This window comes from Puma concolor, chromosome A2, assembly GCF_028749965.1.
Source record: "Puma concolor isolate L17-30 chromosome A2, mPumCon1.1.hap2, whole genome shotgun sequence".
Classification (NCBI taxonomy): Eukaryota; Metazoa; Chordata; class Mammalia; order Carnivora; family Felidae; genus Puma; species Puma concolor.
In genome coordinates this window covers 105921860-105943783 of record NC_141668.1, presented here as the reverse complement: position 1 = coordinate 105943783, position 21924 = coordinate 105921860, and the positions used below count along the sequence as shown (strand labels likewise).

Genomic DNA, 21924 nt, shown 5'->3' with positions numbered 1-21924 from the left:
ACTGGCTTATTTCACTTAGCATTATTGTCTAGCTCCATACACATTATTGCCAATGGCAAGACATCGTTCTTTTTTATGGCTGAATAATATTGCATTGTATGTATACGACATCTTTATCCATTCATCAGTCACTTGGGGTGTTTCCATATCTTGGCTATTGGGGTGCATGTGTCCCTTTGAATTAGTGGTTTTGTATTTTGGGGGGTAAATACCCGGTGGTGTGGTTTCTGGATTGTAGGGTAGTTCTACTTTTAACTTTCAGAGGAACCTGCATACTGTTTGCCGTGGTGTCTGCACCAGTCCGCGTTCCCACCAACAGTGCAACGAGGGCTCCCCTTTCTCTGCATCCTCGCTAACATCTGTTGTTTCCTGAGTCATTCATTTTAGCCATTCTCCCAGCTGTGAGGTGGTATCTCATCGTGGCTTTGATTTGTATTTCCGTGATGATGAGTGATGTTGAGCATTTTTTCATGTCTGTTGGCGTCTGGATGTCTTCTTTGATGCCTTGATGTATCAGTGGAACACATCACAATATTATTCTAGGATATATTAATTTTCCCTATATGCCTTTGATTTGGTTAAATTCCTTTTAGCATAACTACAGATAGGCTTTTGAAAGGAAGTTTTTCTTTTTGTGGAGCACCTGACTGGCTCAGTCAGGTAAGCATCCAGCTCTTGGTTTCACCTCACAGTTTCATGAGTTCGAGCCCTGCATTGGGATCCGTGCTGACAGTGTGGAGCCTGCTTGGGATTCTGTATGCCTCTCTCTCTGCCCCTCCCCCACTCGTACTGTCTCTGTCTCTCTCAAAATAAATAAATAAACTTTAAAAAAAAAGTCAAAACATCCCTCTTTTTAAAATAGTGATTGAAACTTTTTATCTAATAAGAACAATTTTTAGTAATTTAGTTTAGCACTATTACAGCCCTATAGTTGAATTTATGGATATATTTATAAGCAATGAACACCCATTAAAATAAAAATGTTTATTATTCACTATAGTCAATCTCTGAGTAAAGTTTTGCTATTCTTTGTTTAAAGTAGTCCTGAAAATAAATTATGTTTTTACATCATTTTATATGCCTAAGAGCAAATGAACACAGCTTCTCGATAAGCATCCAAGCACCACCTGCTTGCTTAACTATTGCACACAGATTGTTTTTCCCATTTTAAAAATTATTCAAAACAGAAGATGATTGTGCCTAAATATTTAAGAATGGATTTACACATGCCGTAAAACTTAACAAACTGGAGGTATCATTAATATTCGTTCTGTTCTTTTATCAAATTCACGGAAAACACAACTAACGGAGCGGTAACCCCTTCCTGACGGGGAATTTGTCGAACGCTTTCAAACGGGAGTAGGATCATCGATTCCTGAATATTTCTCTCTGTTCTGCAAAGCCTGCCCCCTGGCTCCCCACCTCATCTTGTAACATTGCGGCAATAAGAAGCAGATTAGAAAGAGAGAGAGGAAAACATTATTTTTCCATATCAATGAACTGCCACTGTGTTCATCACCCTGTTCTCTTTTATTCTTTAACCGTGTGCATCGTGTAGTTCAGATTTCCAGTCTAATGGTTGGATACAACCATGTAAGGTGGGTAGGAAAAGAGGGTGGAGGAGGTGGGGGGGAAGGAGAGCAACAGACAGACAGACAGACAGACCCAAGCGTTGTGCTGCCACGCTGACGATTGGCTTCCCCACCCCCAGATTTCAGATGGAGAGATTAATGTGGAACGCTTGGAAATGTCACGTTCAAGCAGCATGGGAAAAAAACTTATCGTAACAGAATCGGATTCTCTGCTCTAATTCCTAAAAAGGGAATTAAGGCAATTTTTAAGAAGCAATTATGTATTTTTCTCGTCTGAATTCTGTTGCACCTCGTCCCTGCTTACTGAAGCAGCAGCCAGCCCAAGGCTCAGTCTGCCCTTCGATAGGACTGGCAGGGATCCACGTGTCCTCTGGCCCGTCCCCCGCTGCTCTGTCGCCCAGGGTTTCTCTGCCCCAGTGCGCCAGGCTGTCCCTCTGAGACAGAGAAACTAAGACAAGATCAGAGACTGGCACTCAGAGGCGTCTGGGTGGCTCAGTCGGTTAAGCTACTGACTTCGGCTCAGGTCATGATCTCGCAGTTTGTGGATTCAGGCCCTACATCGGGCTCTGTGCTGACAGCTTAGAACCTGGAGCCTGCTTCGGATTCTGTGTCTCTTTCTCTCTCTATCCCTCCGCTGCTTGTACTCTGTCATTCTCTCTTGAAAATAAATAAAAACATTGAAAGAAAAAAAAAAGAAAGAAATCGATACTCAGAAAACAAACTCTTTGACCAAACCAAAGATAAAGGTCTAACTTCTAACAAGTCAGATAAAAAGAAGAAAAACATTAATTTATAAAATTAGGAGAAAAATACAAGCTATGAGTTGTGGGGCTGAATTTGTATTACTGAGGAATCCATTGTACAATTGTAAGTTTTAATACATAGTTGATTATTTAATAAAATATTAAAATCTCAAAGAAGTTAAAAAAAAATATATAAATAAAATCTCAAACAAGTGGGATACTTCTGGGCTTACTAAAAATGTCCCAAAAGCAGAAGTAGAAAACTAGAATGGTCTTAAAAGCTTGTAAGAAATTGAAGTAATTGTTAATTTAGTTTCAGAAAAGTTCTCATGGTGACTTTTTGCAAGTTTTCAAGAAGCAAATAATAGGTATCTAGTTAAAATTAACACATAAAAGGAGAGAAAGTGTCTCGATAAATTTAATAAAATTAGGATCATTACACCACAACCAAATTAAAAAGAAAATTGCTCTGACGAACTGCAGAAAAATCCCATGTTTCGATAGAGATATGACAGTGAACTAAATATAAGCAAAATATATTCTGAAATGTAATAGCTCCCGAAATAATTAGAATTTTTTCTAAAAACTTTTTTTTTAACTACAAGAAATGTCTGTTTCAACTCAGGCTCACGCTAAGAGTGAAATGCCAAGATACACTTTTTAAGAAAATAATACCTGTTCTCCTTTTATCTGTTACAATACTGGGGGCAAAAAGGATGCTTGTAGAGTAACCTAAATTATTCAATTACACAGGCCCCAAAATAAATTAATGGGAAGCTAACATAATACATAATAGAATTTGGTTGTTCTTTGGACCCAAGATACGCTATACAAAGTGGAATTTTAGGGAAGGCAAGGAAAGACAAGCGTCCAGCAAAGGAAAGAAATTGTGCAGCTGCTGTGGGCCAGGCACGCGTCCGGACGGGGGTGCGGCGTGAACGCGGTACACAGGAACTGCCGAGGTGCCTTTCTCCTGGGGACAGATGGGAAGGGGGGCAGGAGGCAGACAGCACAGAGGAGGGATGGGCTGGCTGGCTGCTGGCTGCATCCCTCTGCCCTTCTCACCTGCAAGGACAGGGGCGGGGCCAGCAGGAGGCCCAGGGTGGCCCCGGGGGAGCCCAGAGGCCCTGAGGCTTGGAGTACTGGGGCCCCAGGAGGCCTTGGAGGCTGTGGGGAGTCAGTGGTCACCCCACGCTTTGCAGGGTAAAGCAGGTGGGGGTGCTGGTGCTTGGGGGCGGCATCTGAGAAAGAGACAGGAGTCCAAGATGCCTCTGGGTTCAGCTCTGTGCAACCAGAGGCTCCTGCCAAGGGGAGAGCTGCAGAATAAGGAAGTTTGGGGAAGATCAGAGTTAAATTTCTGATGCAAATTCGAAAAGGCCCCGGGGGTGTCCGAGGGGACCAGTGAGAGGCAGGAGCCCGGAGGCTGGGGAGCCGCAGGGGATGGAGGGCGGGGAGCTGGGTGGTGTCTGAAGCTACCAGGCTGGGTGAATGCCAAGTACATCCTGGGCACCACCATGTGGTGATGGAAGAAGAAACCCTGGCAAACTGGGCTTGAGTCTGCGCGGCTCTGAGTCACTTTTCGTAAAAGCCCTGGAGAATTCAGACATAAAGAATGTTCGTGCTTGAAGGTGCAGGTTCGCCGTTTTAGCCTGACCTCTGCAACAATAATGGCGTTTCCTGTAGCCATAAACCCTTGAGTTAAAATGCCTCGTGTTATAGAGGCAATTTAAACTGATGTGACTGTACTTTCTGATTTTGATTCCAAATGGGTATTTCTTCAAGTATTTCACGGGCATGCTCTTTGGCATGCGTAAAGGCTAAAATGTTCTTTCTTCATTTCATTTCTATTACAAGATTTCCCTCTTCATTTCTCCGTATAATATGATGAATTGCTTTCTGTAGGAATGAGGTATTGCTTAAAATTAATCCTTCTATTTAGATTTTCTGATGGTCGATTTGTATTTATGTTCCCTGCCGGCCACCCTTTTGTTCTCTTCTTTTGGTTTTTCTTCCTTGCTTTTAACTAAGAAGATTCAGCTTTTAGTAGACACAGAGATCTCCATCTTAACAACTGTGGGACCCCATGAGACTTTGCTGCTTTATGTTTTATGGGTCCTTTTTTAGGTTAGTTTTTGTGGGTTTTGTTCAGTTTTATTTTACTTTGCTTTCAACATGTTTTGTTTGCTTTTATCCTTTCAGTGATTTAAAAAGTATCTGATTTTGGTTCCCGTTGGAGTTTCACCTCAATTTCAGGACTATTCTGTGTCCATGGCAGAGTCTGTCTGCAGGTGCATTGTTTTTTTTTTAAAAAATTAATGTTTATTTTTGAGAGAGAGAGACACGGAGAGTGAGCAGGGGAGAAACAGAGGGAGGGAGACACAGAATCCAAAGCAGGCTCCAGGCTCTGAGCCGTCATCACAGAGCCTGACCCCGGGGCTCAAACTCACGAACTGTGAAGTCAGATGCTCAACCAACTGAGCTACCCAGGCACCCCTCGAAAATTGAGATCCTGTTCAGATAAAGTTAGGGTTCTGGTATGTGCTATTCTGTTAGGACTATAGTGTTTTTGTTTTTGTTTTTTTCCTATTTCACAACATTATGATTGATCCCAGGCTTTGGTGAAGTCCCTCAGCCTTTGTGCAGGCTCGGTGGGGGGCACCCGCAGGGGGGAGCGAGGGACGCACCGCTGGGACTTCGAAGGCCAGGTTGAAGCTGGGAGCCCTGTCTCAGTGCAGCCCCGGTCCCAGGGGGTGGGCAGAATTCTGAACACACAAGGACATCCCTGCGGACCTGGAACTCCTCCTCGGGGCTCCCACATGTGGCTTTTGACGTTGACCGCTGAACCTTTACTGGAAGGAAAAGTGCAAATTGGAAAGGAATGACAGACTGAATCAACATGGCTTGTAAATAGCCCACTGAATTCCAGAAGCCTCTGAGGGTCTTCAGCAACAGCCCACACATGTCCCTGTGTGTCACCATCACTCATTCCTGCTTGAGATTTTGAAACAGGGAGGCCATCTGGCACGGTAGGTAGATGGCCTCCAGAAAACTCCAGAGACAAGTATACATTTTGCAATAGAAAGTCTAATATCTAATCTCAGCTCTACTCTCTTGATATTTCTGGGTTTCCTTTCTCTGGCCTATACGATGGTAACATCTTACCGGCCTCTGCAGGTGAACGTGCCCCCTTCCTGGGCTACCTATGATCTGTTCCTTTCTCCTTTGAGAATGGTGAGTCAGATACACGTGGACAACAAAATTCTAAACCCGTGCTCTATTCTTAGCCATGATGAAACAGGGTGTATGAAGAAAAGTCCCACTGAGGTCAGCTCTAAGGCTGGATTGAGTATACACACATTTAAAACAAAAACAAAACAGGGGTGACTGGGTAGCTCAGTCGGATAAGCATCCGACTCCTAAGCGTTCCCAGACTCCTGAGCCGCACATGTGCAAGGCCAGGCCAGCAGAACCCAAACAGAAAGCAGCGGCGGGTGCCTGGGACTTGGGCAGAGATATTTCTGGGGATCGCAGGGCTGAGGACGGGGACGGCATCGAGGGCCCTCCAAGGCGGAGGAGCCCCCACACACATCAGCGGCTTTCAACTGAGACATCCCAGGGAGTGATGGGGAGACCAGCAGACCAGCCCCAACAATGCCAACAGTCTGCTGTCAGCTGGATCAAGGCACCACTTCCGTCCTCTGCCACCCGTGCCAAAGGCATCACCCACAGCCTTCACAATGTTGCCCTAACATCTAATAAAAAATGGCCAGGCAAGCCAAGAAAAAAAACCAAATGACCCAGATGAAGAGCACCACAGAATAGGAAATAAGAAACAGACTCACAGTTTATCAAGAAATATTAAATATCACATGGGGTTTTTGAAGAACTCTGTTAATGCTCAAGGAGACAGAAGAAAAGCTGGAGAATGTCCCTGAGAACCGGATCTCATTGAAAAAGTTGTAAAATTGATGGGGCGCCTGGGTGGCTCAGTCGGTTAGGCGTCCGGCTTCGGCTCGGGTCATGATCTCGCAGTCTGTGAGTTTGAGCCCCGCGTCGGGCTCTGGGCTGACAGCTCAGAGCCTGGAGCCTGTTTCTGATTCTGTGTCTCCCTCTCTCTGACCCTCCCCCGTTCATGCTCTGTCTCTCTCTGTCTCATAAATAAATAAACATTAAAAAAAAAATTTTAAAAAAAAGTTGTAAAATTGAAAAATGCAAAAAGAAACTCCGAATTCAGTAGAAGGTTTACTAAAAAGAGGAGGCAGAGCAGAGAGCAGGTGCTCTAGAACGTGCATCTGTCGGGGCACCTGGGTGGCTCAGCTGGTTAAGTGTCTTGACTTTGGCTCCGGTCAGGATCTCGTGGTTTGCGAGTTTGAGCCCTGAATCAGGCTGTGCGCGGACAGCACCATGGAACCTGCTTGGGATTCTCTGTCTCTCTCTGACCCCTCTCCCCGTAAAAATAAACATTGAAGAAAAGAAAGAAAGAAAGAAAATAAGGAAAGAAAAAAGGAGAGAGAGAAAGAAAAAAAAGAGAGAGAAAGAAAAGAAATAAAAAAAGAAAGAAAGAAAGAAAGAAAGAAAGAGAAAAGAAAGTCCAACCATAGAAAATACCCAGATGAGGTAGACAGAGGAAAGAGAGTGGGGACAAAAGTAATGTAAAGGGTTCATAGAAAGACAGAAGGTCTGACGCACGACTGTTTTCATCGCAGAAGGAATAAAGGGACAGAATGGAATGGGAAAAAAAAAAACAACCCTGAAAAAAAGCTGGTCAAGGAAGTCCAACAGAAGTCACAAGTCCAGAAACTTTACTCACCTGGAGTAGAATAAACCCAGAGAAATCCAGCAGCAACACAAAGAGTAAAAACCCACCAAAAACCAAAGAGGAGCCCAGAAGTCTTGGGAGCGAACCGAAGGAGGGACATTTTATCTTTGAGGGAACAAAGCCCTATCCAGCACCAACGGCTCAACGAGGGTTCTAGAGGGCAGGAAAGTGTAGCAGGGGCTTGAAGTACAAAAAGAATTCACACCTAGAACTCCACAAGCCACAGAAGTATCCTCCAGAAATGAAGGCTCCACAAAAATACTTCTAGTCCTCCTGAAAACACAACAGAAGAGAAATCGTGGGGTGTGGCCAGCGGGCCCCACACTACAGAGGCCACTCGAAGGAGCATTTCAGGCAGAAAAATATCCAAGCTAAGAGAGGAGATCAAAGGGAAGAGAAGTGCAGGATTAATCCCCAAGAAGACAACAGAGGAAGAAAAAGCAATCAAAACAGATGGGACAAATGAAAGTAAGTCCCAAGGCCATAGGTTTCAGCCCAAATGTATTCAGCATTGTGTCAAATAAAAATTCAGTATGATTAAAAGATAAAGATTTTCACAGAGGTTTTTTTTTTTTTTTTTTTTAACTCTATCTTCTGCTTTGAAAAGATGTTTTAACTATAAGACAAAAAAAAAAAAATGTTGGGGCACCTGAGGGGCTCAGTCAGTTAAGTGTCCGACTCATGATTTTGGCTCAGGTCATGATCTCACAGTTGTGAGTTCAAGCCCTTGGGATCTTCACTGACAGTGTAGAGCTTGCTTAGGACTCTCTCTCTGTCTACCCCTCCCCTGTCCATGCTCTCTTTCTCTCTCTCTCTCTCTCTCAAAATAAATAAACTTAAAAAAATTTTTTTGAATGTTGAATGTAGACGGACCCTGTAAGCTAACCAGTGGAAGCAGTTGGTGCTACGTTGATGTCTGATAATGTATCATTTTTTAAAAAGTTTATTTATTTTTGAGAAAGGGAGATAGCGTGCATGCATGAGCGAGGGAGGGGCAAAAAGATAGGGAGAGAGAGAGAATCCCAAGCAGGCACCACACTGTCAGCTTGGAGCCCGATGCAGGGCTCAATCCCACGAACTGTGAGATGATGACCGAGCCAAAATCAGGAGTGGGATGCTTAACCGACTGAGCCACGCAGGTGCCCCTGACTTAGATTTTAAGGCAAGATCCGTCACGAGAGACCAGCGCTAAAAGGATCACTATAATAAGAACACGTCACGAATCTAAATGTATATGTACCTAATTGCATACCCTTAAAGTTGTGAAGCAAAATTTGGAAGAGCCGAAAGGAAAGACAGCAATTTCATAATTATAACTGGAAATCTGACTCGCAGTCACGCATCAGACAAAGGACCCACCCGTGGGTTGTGAAGATCTCTTACAAATGAAGAAGAAAATCTTGACAACCCAGTGGACACTAATGACAAAAGATTTGGATGGTATACTTCGAAAGGGAAGATCGAAGTCATCCGTGATCAGGGAAATGCAAATTAAAACCACAATCCAATATTATGACACATCCACCAGACCTGATCAAATAGAATAAAAACTAACAGTAAAAGATGTTGCCAAGAATCCGGATGAACGGGACTTACCACGTGCTGATCTGGGAGTCTGAATGGCACAAGTGCTTTGGGAAAATGTATATGTATGCGTTTCTGCTACAGCTGAAAGGTCACATACCTGAGCACCCCACTCCTGAGGTGGGAGCACTACCAACATCGTGTCTAAGAATGTTGATAGCAGGGGCGCCTGGGTGGCTCAGTCGGTTAAGTGTCCGACTTCAGCTCAGGCCATGATCACATGGTTTGTGGGGTCGAGCCCCGTGTCGGGCTCTGTGCTGACAGCACAGATCCTGCTTGAGATTCTCTCTCTCTCTCTCTCTCTCTCAAAATAAATAAACTTAAAATAAAGTAAAATAGTTTAAAAAGAAAAAAGAATGTTTACACCAGCTTATAGTCCCATGACAGCTACCACTATGCTACTCTAGCCTCTACTATTGACACAAATTTGGAAGGCAAACACCTGTCAATAATAGAAAGGATAAATGAACTGTAGAATATTCACAAAATGGAACATGGTACAACGGACGGGGTGGCTCAGACAGTTGAGCCTCCGACCCTTGATTTCTGCTCAGTTCATGATCTCACCATCACCGGATGGAGCCCCGAGTCGGGCTCCATGCTGAGCACAGAGCCTGCTTTAGATCGTCTCTCTCCCCTTGTCTGTCTGCCTGCCCCCCTCCCGCTCGTGCTCTCTCTCTCAAAAATAAAAAATAAAAAAACCAGAATGAACTAAATACAGCCGCATGTAGCAGCCTGGGTGAATCACGTGAGCGTTGCATTGGGGACAGCATGGTCTGGACGGGTGTGCACGCGATGATTCTGAGCCTAAGACGTGCAGACACGGACACCCTTACAACTTCTGCTGAGCCTCGAGGCCCCGGGCACCAGGGGCTTCTCAGGTCCCAGCAGTGTCCTGTCCTGATCCTTGGTTGGCGTGGCAGGTTCAGGGGTGTGTTGACTTGTGTTCGCTACAACTAAGTGTTTGTGCATTTTTCTGGACAATGAAAAGTATGTAAAAAGGTCAACAAGACAGTACCTTTCGGAGCTTACCAGCTGAGGGTCCAGCAAGCTTCTCACACAACAGTGGGTCTGTATCGATGTTCAACAAGTAATGGTTACCTGCTGTCGTCTGTGTGTGTGTTGGGGACACGTTTTTCTTCACAGGCACGTAGAGTATTCTATTCACTGAAATCGGCGTTTTATTAGGGCCACCTGGGTGGCTCAGTCGGTAAAGCGTCAAGACTTCAGCTCAGGTCATGATTTCACAGTTTATGGGTTCGAGCCCCGCGTTGGGCTCTGTGCTGACAGCTCAGAGCCTGGAGCCTGCTTTGGAGCCTGGAACCTGCTTTGGGTTCTGTGACTCCCTCTCTCGCTGCCCCTTCCCTGCTCACATTCTGTTTCTCAAAAATGGATAATAAAACATTAAAAAAAAATTAATCAGCGTTTTACTGCTTGTTGGATCGCTGGTGCACGGGCTCTGTCCCTCCCTCTCCTGCTTGTGCACCCGCCGTGTATGATTTCGCTGAGGCCTTTCCTCTGCCGGTCCTCCTCCAGCATGCACCGTAGACTGTCCCCCTCACACGCTCACCGGCGACAGGACATTCCCAATCTCTTGCTTTTTTTTTTTAAATATTTTTTTAATGTTTATTTATTTTTGACAGAGAGAGGTAGAGCATGAGTGGGGGAGGGGCAGAGAGAGAGGGAGTCACAGAATCTGAAGCAGGGTCCAGGCTCTGAGCTGTCAGCACAGAGCCCGATGCGGGGCTCAAACCCACAAACTGTGAGATCATGACCTGAACCGAAGTGGGACGCTCAACCGACTGAGCCACCCAGGCGCCCCCCAATCTCTTGCTTTTAACACAGCCTTAAACACACGTCCAGTACCGAGGTCAACCCTTTTCTTCTCCTGGTTTTAATGGATTCTTACCAGTTGCTAACGCGATTTATAATTCTGTAACTAAGTTCAGTAAAAATGTGTTAGAGACATTTGGGGCTGTGTGGGCTGGGAGATGGGCCTGCGGGGGGCATCCTTACGGGTGCATTGTCCTGTGCTGCCCCCCAGTGTCCACCTGGGGGCTCTGCATGCACCATGCGAAGGGGTCAGCCATCCTTTCCACACGTATTTTATTGCCTCCTGTTCCAGACACCGATCTGCGGAATAGAAACGGCCATCATGGTATTAATAACTGTGCATAAAGGCCTTCATGGTCAAGTGAGTTTAGAACAGGCACACACGAGCCCTTCCTCCAAACTTATCAGCACCTATTAGCAGAGTGAAGCCTCCGGAAAGATCTTCAGGAGAGGTACCCCATCTGAGTTGTTTAATGAAACCTGACCCCAATTTATTCAACAGTGGGACTTTTTTTTTTTTTTTTTTTTTTTTTTTTTTTTTTTTTTTAAATTTTTTTTTTTCAACATTTATTTATTTTTGGGACAGAGAGAGACAGAGCATGAACGGGGGAGGGGCAGAGAGAGAGGGAGACACAGAATCGGAAACAGGCTCCAGGCTCTGAGCCATCAGCCCAGAGCCTGACGCGGGGCTCGAACTCACGGACTGTGAGATCGTGACCTGGCTGAAGTCGGACGCTTAACCGACTGCGCCACCCAGGCGCCCCAGTGGGACTTTTTTTAAACAGCAAACCTTTCGCCATTTCTCAGAACTTTGGAAGATCCTTCTCTCGTTCCTTCGAGCCTGCTGTATTATTTCCCCCAAAGCGTTTTCTGAGAACTTTTGCTTCACTTAAAAATGAAGGAATGGGGCACCTGGGTGGCTCAGTTGGTTGAGTGTCTGACTCATGATGTCAGCTCAGGTCATGATCCCAGGGTTGTGGGATCAAGCCCCACGTCCAGCTCTGTGCTGAGCGTGGAGCCTGCTTGGGATTCTCTCTCTTCCTCTGCTGCTCCCTTGAAGTCCCCTCCCCCAATTGTGTGCTCGCTCGCTCTCTCTCAAAAAAAAAAAAAAAAAAATTGAAGAACTATTTTGTTTCTTGAATTTCAATGCAGACTGGGTGGCATATGATAAATTGGATCCACTTGGAAGAACAGGAGAAAGATGACCCAGCAGTTATCCCCTAAGGTCCGGGAATCAGAATAAGGGCGGGTTCCCAGGAAGCCGAAAGGAATCATAAACCGTGTGGAACATTGTGTGTCCTCACAGCATGCGCCCGGAGCCACCCCGAGGGCAGGATATTAATTTTCCAGAACTGTTTCTTTTGAAGAAGAAGGTTTTCTACAGAGACCAAGTCTGTTTAGTTTTCATGCATAATTTAGTGCCATTTAAGATTTTTCCTTGGTTTAATTGCTCTTTTTTTCCCCACTTTCTGGTTAAAAAATGATTTTGTACTAGACCCTTCCCAGAAGAGCATGCATGTGCCCGTGATCATGTATGCACACACAAACACGTGAACATATACTTGGTTATTTCATTTGACTTGGCGGGGAGATGAAAATGCATGTTAGTAAAACGGTATTTCCTGGCTTTTTGAGACCAACGCCCTACGAATCTAACATACACCAGGTATATGAGAGGGAAATTGAAATGCGTTAGATGTTGCTTCCTCTGTGCAAATAACAGCGGGAGATTTCATCTTCAGAAGTCAGATTTGTGGGGTAGGGAACACGATTTACAACAGGGTAGGGAAGACGTAGCTGTTTCAAGATGGGAAACTGATGTGGAGTTCGGTATACTTGGGAATTAATCTTATTTTAATGCATGGCTCCAAAGGAAAGAATGCCAATAGTCTAGTGCCTGAAATAAAATGAGCTGCCTTGAGCCAGTGCTGGCCCCGCTGGGCTCCTACACCGCATGGATTTCTGCTCCGTTGCCCTGTCATTCTCGTGTGCTGGGCTGTTCCTCAATGTTTGGTCTTTGATGGAAGAGAAGGAGATATGCTTCCAGGCACCTGTGGAGACCTTTCTTCATTAATTCCATGTCTAATTGCTGCTTTCCATTGCTTGCTGTCAAAATCTGAAGCATATTGGCAACTTACCCATCAGCAGGGCTGTATTAGTTTTATTTTAGTCATGTCCATTCATTATTTAATTCTAAAACTGTAACCTGATTGTGTATTTCCTGAGCTCCAGCCCTGTGCTGCCTGCAGTCCTTGACCCTGGGATGAAATGGCGGCGTAGTTGTGGCTCCTGTCCCCAGGGGCTCCCAGCCCATCGCTGGGCACTGAGGCTGTCACTGGGGAAGGCGGTTCTGTGGGAGACCCAGGAGCAGCCAGGAGGGATCCTTCATATGACAAATGTCCCAGCAGGTTCAAGCTTGATTTAGAATTTGTGAGCTTCAGCCTAAAGTATCGTGAGTTCGGTACACCCTAAATGAACACCCGTCATGGGCTAATTGTGCTGGTAACCAGGGTAAAACGGGGAACTCAACACAGACTGCACTTGAAGAGATGGAGTGTGGAGGCCCTGAAGGGAATGAGATGCTCCTTCCCGTGGACAGCCCTCCATGAGCAGGCACCATGCCCGTTGGCTCTGAGCTATTCTGATTCTGTGCATCAGCCACAGAGAAGAGGGTGCACCTGTTCACGGGGTCCAGATGGTATAAACAACAGCTTTCACAATTGCAAATCCTTTGCCCTGACATCCAATTAACACAGAGAGGTTGAGTTTATCAATGTCTATCAGCTGTTAACTTAAATGGCTGTCCCAGAGGTAAGAAAAGCATTATGTACTGTGTTCATTATGAAATTAGCCATCTTTAGCCAGCGGCCTCTAATAACAACCAGGCCAGGTGAACATAATGTAATGTATCAGCAATTAACAAGAGCCATGTAACTTGACTCATACTTGGTCTAAATCTTGTTTTCCATGTTTGTGAAATTTTTCAGTGTGCTTCATGTTTCTGTTAAAGTAGCATATAAATATGAAAGTTAAATTTATAATTAGATTAATTGATAAAGATTAAAAACTGTTTCTCTCTATTCCCCTAGTTACTAAGGAGGTAAACTATATGGAGGTTTATTTGCCCATGAATGATGATAGTGGCCAGAATCTATTTTTAGTCATCAGGATTCTCTGCAGTAATTTGTATTTTAGTGTACCAACTTATCATGAGCATTTTTCCCCCTCAAGATCCTTAATAGTTCTTGAGTTACAAGTCTGTAAAATTAAATGTCTCATGAAAATAAAAATACAACCCATCCACACCTGCGAGACACCAGCTGAAGCAGTTCTGGAAGGAAAACTTATCAAACTAAATGCTGACTTTAAAAAAGAGGAAAATTCTCAAGTCAATTAAGTCACTTCAAGAAGCTAGAAAAAGAAAGACAAAATAAACCGAAAGTAGTAGAAAGAAAAAATAATGAAGATGAGAACAAAAATCAATAAAATTGAAAACAGAAAATCACTAGAGAAAAATCAGTGAAATAAAAACTGATTCCTTGAAAAGATTCACAAAATTGATAAACGCCTCCAGCAAAACAAAAGATTTTATGGGTGGAGAAGAGACAAATTACTAATAAAAGAAAGAAAACAAGAGATTACACTCTACATCCAACAGACATTAAAAGGAATACTGTCAGTAGCTCTACGTACATGAATTTCACAAATTAAAAGGTATGAACCAATTCCTTGAAAAATAAAAACTACCCCAAATCATCTGAATAGGAAATCGATAACTTATATGAAAACTATTCAGGAAATTGAATTCATCATTTTTAAAACTCCCCTCAAAACCACTTATGTGGTTTCATTGGAGAATAATACCAAATATTTAAAAAATTGATACCACCTCAACACAATGTCTTCCAACAATAGAGGAGGGAACACTTTTGAACCCATTCAATGAAGTCCGTGTTATATCCCGCATAAATATAAACAAAAGTTCTTACTACAATATTAAACAAAATACTCTAATATATATAAAGAATTTTACATTGTGACCAAGTGAGATTTATTCCAGGTATGTAAAACTGGTTCAGTCTTCAAAAATCAATCATTGCTGTTTCCAGGTGCCTTTCTATCCTAAAAACGTAAAAAGTTCAACAAACTGAAAAGTCAGTAACTCTTCTTAGACCCGCCAGAGATCTGAGGTCACAGCCTGTAACTGACAAATTGCTGGAGGTTCAGTGTGGATGAGTCTGACAGTCAAAAATGCCAGCAGGACCCGGTCCTGGGAGAGGGTTCCCATAATTTTATGCGCTCTGATGTCTTATGGAAGGTAGAGGGACCAAGTGTCCATTTTGAAATCTTTCAGGTCATTCTATTCTTTTTAACAAGGTCTGCCGTCCAGGGAAAATATTTGACCAGAGCCAGCTTAACCCTCTGGAGTTTTATCAGGACATAACTGACCCGGAGTAAGGGAAATACCCAACTCCTCACTTCAGCCTTCCACATGGGAGAAGGGAAGCACCCAAGTGCAGCCCATTCTAGCCATCCTGGACAACCGAAGTGGGGGTGGGGACTAAGAAGCACTTGTAAAGTTCACAGTCCAGAGGCAAAGGCTCATGGAAAGACCGAGACCTTGTCATAGGATACAGAATGCTTCCCCTCCCTCCACCCCTTACCTTACCATCATCTTACTAAAGTTCTATTTACAGCACTTCCTTTTACCCAATATACTATGTATTTAACTGTCAAAAAAAAAAAATTACAAGGCATACTCAAAGGTCAAAAACACAGAGATGAGCAACCCTCAGAATCCAAGTCAGGCATGGCATGTTAGAATTATCAAACCAGGATTTTAAAATAACTGTGATTAGTATGCTCAGGGTTCTAATGGAAATAGCAGACAATGCACAAGAATGGATGGGTAATGTAAGTTGAGTGATGGAAGCTCTAAAAATCAAAAAGAAATGCCAGGATGCTAGAAGAATGCTAGAGATCAAAAACAGTAACATAAATGAAGAATTCCTTTGATGGGCTCATAAGCAGAATATCCAAGATCCATAAACCATCTACATAAGGTGTAATACATGCATGACAGGGACGTCAGAAGGGGAAGATGCCTAAAAAAAAACAGAAGCAAAATTTGAGACAATGACTAAGAATTTCCCCCAAATTAATGTTACACACCAAGCACAGATCCAGGAAGCCTAGAGAATACCATGCAGAATAAATACCAGAAAACCCCCTACACCTAGGCATACCATATTCAAACTTCAGAATATCAAAGATAAGCAAAGAATCTTGAAAGAATTCAGAGGTAGAAGCACCTTTCCTACAGAGGAGCAAATACAGGGACTGCATTCGACTTCTCCTAGGAAACCATCCAAGCAAGTAGAGAAAAATAGTTGGTGTTGAGAGAATTCTGCGCCTTGCAAAATTATCCTTGACAAGTGAAAGGGAAATAAAGACTTTCTCCGGCAAACAAAAATTAATGGGCCTTTCTGCTAAGAGACCTCCCTGGCAAGAAATGTTAAAAGAAGCTCTTTAGAGAGAAGGGAAATGCAGAAACTTGGATCTACATAAAGGAAGAGCACCAGAGAATGAATAAGTAAAGGCAAAACAAAAACTTCTATTTTTCATATTCTTAAATGATCTACCAGATAATAGTCCATTCCAAATGATTCAGGAGGCAATGTGTTCGGTTATGTATGCTGATGTATGTAGTTGGATAGCTATCTTTATTTATGTTTATGGAGAAGTGAAATGAATAATAGTGACGCAGTGGCTGGGAGGGAAGAGTTAGGATTATTTGTTATTGTCATTATTCACACCACTCTGGAGACACAATAACGTTATTTAAAAGCAGACTTGGATCATTTGTAAATGTATAGTGCAAACTCTAGGATTAACAGTTAAAAAAAAAGTTTAAAAAAATACAAAAGAAGTATAAAATGTGTTTAAAAAAGAGAGAAAATGTAATCATAATAAATGCTCAGTTAAATCCAGAAAAGGCAAGAAGAGAAGGAAACAAGAGTAAGAACAAAGAATAAGGGGAACAGAAAACAACAAATCTGGTAGATAGAAATCTAATTATATCAATAAACACTTTAATTTTATTTTCCAGAGAGAGAGAGAGCATGCACAAGCAGAGGAGAGGAACAGAGAGAGAGAGAGAGAGAGAGAGAGAATGTCAAGCAGGCTGCACACACAGCCAGATGCAGGGCTCAATCCCATGACTGTGAGATTATGATCTGAACCAAAATCAAGAATAAGATGCTCAACCAACTGAGCCACCCAGGCACCCCTCAGTAACCGCTTTAAATATTAATGGCCTAAAAGATAGAAGTAGAGTGAGTCAGAACTTTAAGACCCAGCTATCTATTGTTCATGAGAAACCCAATTTAAATATAAAACACATATATATTAAAAGGAAGTGGATGGAGAAAAATATATTATTTTAACACTAATTAAAAGAAAGCAGGAGTAGCTATATTAATTTCAAAGTAGACTTCAGAGCAAAGAAAGATATCACAGATAAAGAAGGTCTGGGGTGCCTGGGTGGCTCAGTCGGTTGGTTGTCCCAACTTCGGCTCAAGTCATGATCTTGCAGTTCATGGGTTCGAGCCCTGCATCAGGCTCTATGCTGACATCTCAGAACCTGGAGCCTGCTTCGGATTCTGTGTCTCCCTCTCTCTCTGCCCCTCCCCCACTCATGCTCTGTCTCTGTCTCTCTCTCAAAAATAAATAACCATGAATTTTTTTCTTAAAAAAAAGAAGGTAATTAACATAAAGATAAACAGGTCAGTTCTCCAAGAAGACATAATAATCCTCCATGTGATACTCACCAGCAACAGAGTGTCAGAATACATGAGGGAAAATAACCAATAGAAATGTAAGAAGAAACACATGAATTCACTATTATGTTGGAGACTTCAACATCTGCTACCGGAAGTGGACAGATCCAGCAGACAGAAAATCAGTAAGGACATAGTTGAACTCAATACCTTCAATCAACTGGTTACAATTGACATCTATTGAGTATTTTATCCAACAGTGGCACAATACACATTCTTCTCAAGTTCACATGGATTATTTGCCAAGATAAACCACAGTCTAGTCCACAAAACACACTGTGATACATTTAAAAGAATAGAAATCCTATGGTGTCTGCCCTCAGACCACGGTGGAATTAAACCAGGAATCAGCAACAGAAAGATGCCTGGAAAATCCAGATACTTGGCAATGGACAACAGATTTCTAAATAACACCTGGATCAAAAAAGAAGTCCCAAGAGAAATTTGAAAACTGAATTTTGAACTTCATTAAAATGAAAACACAACTTAATCAGAATTTGTGGGGTGCAGCAAAAGCAGGGCTTAGAGGAGTACTTATGGCATTGAATGCATATATTAGAAAATAAGAAAGTACTAAAATCAGTCTAAACTTCATCTAAGGAAACTAGAAAGAGATGAGCTAATTAAATCCAAATAAGCAGAAGGAAAAAAATTAATAAAAATTTGAGGAGAAATCAATTAAATTGAAAATGGGAAATTAATAGAGAAAGTCAAAGAAACCAGGATTTGGTTCTTTGAAAAAAGTCAATACAGTTGAGAAGCCTCTAGCCAGGCTAACTAAAGAGAAAAGAGAGAGGACACAAATTAGTAATATTGTGAAATAGGAGACATCACTCCAGACCCCACAGATATTAAAAAGATAATAAAGGGATACAATGAACAATTCTGTGCCTACACATTTGACAATCTACATGAACTGACAGTGTGGTATGATGACTAGATCAATAAACAGAATTGGGAACCCAGAAATAAACCTGCACACATATAGTGACGCGATCTTTGACAAAGGAGTCAACACAGGACAATGAAGATTATCTTTTTAATAATGGCGGTAGAACTATTAGGCATCCGCATGCAAAAATATATAACCATACAGTATTTGTCTTTCTCTGAATGACTTATTTCACTTAGAATTAATACTTTTTAGGTCCATCCAGGTGGCTGCGAATAGCAAGATCTCATTCTTTTTGATGGCTGAGTAGTATTCCATTGTGTATATATTCCACATCTTTTTTTATCCATTCACCTATCAATGGACTTTCAGAGAGCTTCCATATCTTGGTGATTATAAATAATGGTGCAACAACATAGGGGTTCACATATCTTTTTTTTAAATGTTCATTTAGTTTTTGAGAGAGAGAGACAGAGACAGAGACAGAGCGTGAGTTGGGAGGGAAAGAGAGAGAGGCAGACACAGAATCTGAACTGGGCTCCAGGCTCTGAGCTGTCAGCACAGAGCCCGATGTGGGGCTCAAAGCCATGGACCACAAGATCATGACCTGAGCCGAAGTTGGATGCTTAACCAACTGAGCCACCCAGGTGCCCCTGCACATATCTTTTCAAATTAGTGTTTTTGTTTTTTTTTGGGTGAATACCCAGTAGCAGAATACCCAGTAGAGTAGTTCTGTTTTTAATTTTCTGAGGAATCTCTATACTGTTTTCCACAGTGGTTGCACCAATTTGCATTCCCACCAATAGTGCACAAGGGTTCCCATTTCTCTACATCTTTGCCAACATTTGTTATTTCTTGTCTTTTTGATTTTGGCCATTCTGAGAGGTGTGAGGTGATATCTCATTGTGGTTTTGATATGCACTGATGATGGTTGATGTTGAGGATCTTTGTATGTGTCTGTTGTCTTCATTAGAAGTATCTATTCAGGTCTTCTGCCCATCTGTAATTGAGGCTTTTAAAGCTCAAAACAATTATATTGCTTATTCCAAGATCACATAACTATCAAGCAGTGGTATCAGACTTTGAATTCAGATTTTTCTGGAGTAGAGACCTGTAAATACCTATACCTGTGAGTACAGGTTTTCTGGGCAATTATGGTGTGTCTTCTATGTGCAAAGCACACTGACAGAGTTTAGGGCAAATTAGGAGATTGTGTCCTTAAATTAAACTCTGCAAAGGAGACAAATGGAAAGAAAGCATGCCAAAGAGAGTGAGAATGAGAATATAAGATTCATGGGTGTTTCATGGGTGTTGAGCTGAAATCAACAGCCACTTAACTGAGCCACCCAGGAACCCCTAGGATTATTCTGTTTTCATCGTGGAGCTTGTTTGGATTAGTTTATTTTTACAAATGGTGTCGGTGAATGAATGTCTTTCGTCTCTTTTATGACTTCACACATCACAGTTCAGCCTACTTTGGTAGCGGGCATATTATCAAAGACCGTGGAAGCAAAGGAAGGGAGAATGAGAATGTGACTCGCTGCCGAAGTTCAGTGCTGGGAGCCCTTGTTGAGGCCACGGTTAACTCCTGACGTTTCCACTCTGGAGGGAGGTTTGGAGGCAGCTGTTCAGATCCGGATCAGCTGCGTGAACCATAACATAAAAACGGTTCGTGTCAGCTCACGTTGGCAACCATTCCTTCATATCCCTGACCTTCCATAGAGCATGATGAAGGTGGCAGAGAAGCTTATGGCTGACGCTGAGATTTGTAGGGATCTTTGGCCCGCGTGGAAGCCTGGGGAAGACGCACAGGCTGGTAAACGCTAAGACGGTGCTTTTCAAAAGCGTGGGCCCCAGACCACCATTCGTGGCAGCAGCACCTGAGAACTTGTCATCAAAGCAGATCCTCTGGCCCCATCCCACACTTTGTGAGTCAGACGCTCTGGGGGTGGGACCAGCAGCCAGTGTTTCAGGAGCCCCTCAGGTCATTGGTTCGTATGGTGACATCTAGAAACCTGCCGCTTGCTTATTTAAGCTCTCTCTTGTAAAGGTGCCTTGGAGAATCAGACTCAGCCTGGCTCTTTGAAAGTTGCATTTCACTAACTTTTTCCTATGATTACTTAGAATTAAATCACATGGTTGCCGGTGTGACTTACATATAAGGCCCCAAAACGGAACCGTTCATGAAAATCACAGTATTGCCACTCGTAAAAACATGTAAATAATGCCAGTTTCATTTCACCCACAAAAAAGGTGGCGGTACTTCATATTATTTAAAGCATAGGTTTCCCACTGTCATCCGTGGGACAGTGAATACAACATATCCTGTGAAGCTGACTGCCTAATTAAATACATTATAGATTAACGCTCGCTGTGAGTATAACACGTTTTTCTGCGTTCCAGGTCCAAACTGCTTTGCAGAAACTGCTGTCATCCCAGCTGGAAGAGAAGTGAAGACGGACGAGTGTACCATATGTCACTGTACTTACGAGGAAGGGACATGGAGAATTGAAAGACAGGCCATGTGCACGAGGCACGAATGCCGGCAGGTGTAGACACGGGGCCGTAAAAAAACAGACGTTTTTCTAGAATATTTTACTGACGTGAACACTCTAGATGACTCTGGGGAATGTCATCCAAAAGGAGAAGACTTTTGATGAGGAGTGTGCAAAGTTGTGCGTACCTTTTGCGCTTCTCGGTAACCGTTTCCTGCAGAAGAAGGAAATGGGTCTATTTCAAAACGTCCACAAGAACTTTGGGCACAAAACCCCCTCTCTAAATAAATGTGCTATTTTCACAGTAAGTACACCGAAGTACACTATTATATATTAAATGTATTTCTATAATCCCTCTATTAGAGAGCTTATATAAATGTTTTCTATAGATACAGATTAAAAATGCTGTGTTGTCAACCGCCTTCACTGCGTACCTGCATATCTGCTTCCTTTCTGATTCCATCACACGAGGTTGTTTGTGGTGGCTGATTCTGCCTCACCTCTCGGAACACTGCACCCGTCGATGGCCCATACGATGGTGAAATCCGGAAATCCTGCCCCCATTCTGTTTCATCACAGAGATCGGTCTAGTGTCCTTAGGAGATCCAGTCTACTTCACATAAATATATTTCCTTCTTCTGATGACTTATAGGTTTTACCACCTCCGTTTTCAGTCACTGATGAATCATTATACCAAGACAACAGGCATGCACTTTTCCTGTGTTTTCGATGCTTCCGCGTTGGGGACCGTACTTGGACACACACATATGGTTCATCCTCTGTTCATTACTTTCTCTTCTGAGCATGCCCTTTAGTCATCTCATAACTTAAGCAACCAGGTAGGCTGGACAGTTTGCATTGTTCTGTAAAGCTGAAGCATGCAGGGAGAGAGGGGGATTTCTTGACTGGGGCAGAGAGGAGGAAAACAGACCCCAGACAAGTCTACACCTGGTGCAGGGATCCCAGCTCTCCACTAGATGGACACATGTTTCTCACTGGAATGATCACCTACCCTCCATACAAGACAGAGTAAAATCAGAAGATAGCCCTGTATTTCGAAAGCAGAGTGAAGGGAGTCCCATCCAGGATGTGAAAACAAACAGCGCTAAAGGCTATGTCCACCCTGT

The 21924-nt window shown here is 42.9% G+C and overlaps 1 protein-coding gene across 2 annotated transcripts in view; it reads left to right on the top strand.

Annotated features, from left to right (window-relative positions):
- VWC2 (von Willebrand factor C domain containing 2) overlaps positions 1 to 21219 on the top strand; it is a 123186-nt gene extending 101967 nt beyond the window's left edge. The window contains exons 3-4 of one of the 2 annotated variants that reach the window (XR_015248157.1): positions 20706 to 21101; positions 21187 to 21219. Coding sequence is in view for 1 of the 2 variants with exons in the window: in XM_086697120.1 (XP_086553246.1) it covers positions 20706 to 20857 (152 nt within the window). In the remaining variant the exon portion in view is untranslated. Of the gene's footprint in view, positions 1 to 20705 lie in introns of both variants that reach the window. The other variant, XM_086697120.1, reaches the window with a different exon arrangement.
- Positions 21220 to 21924: the final 705 nt, after the last annotated feature.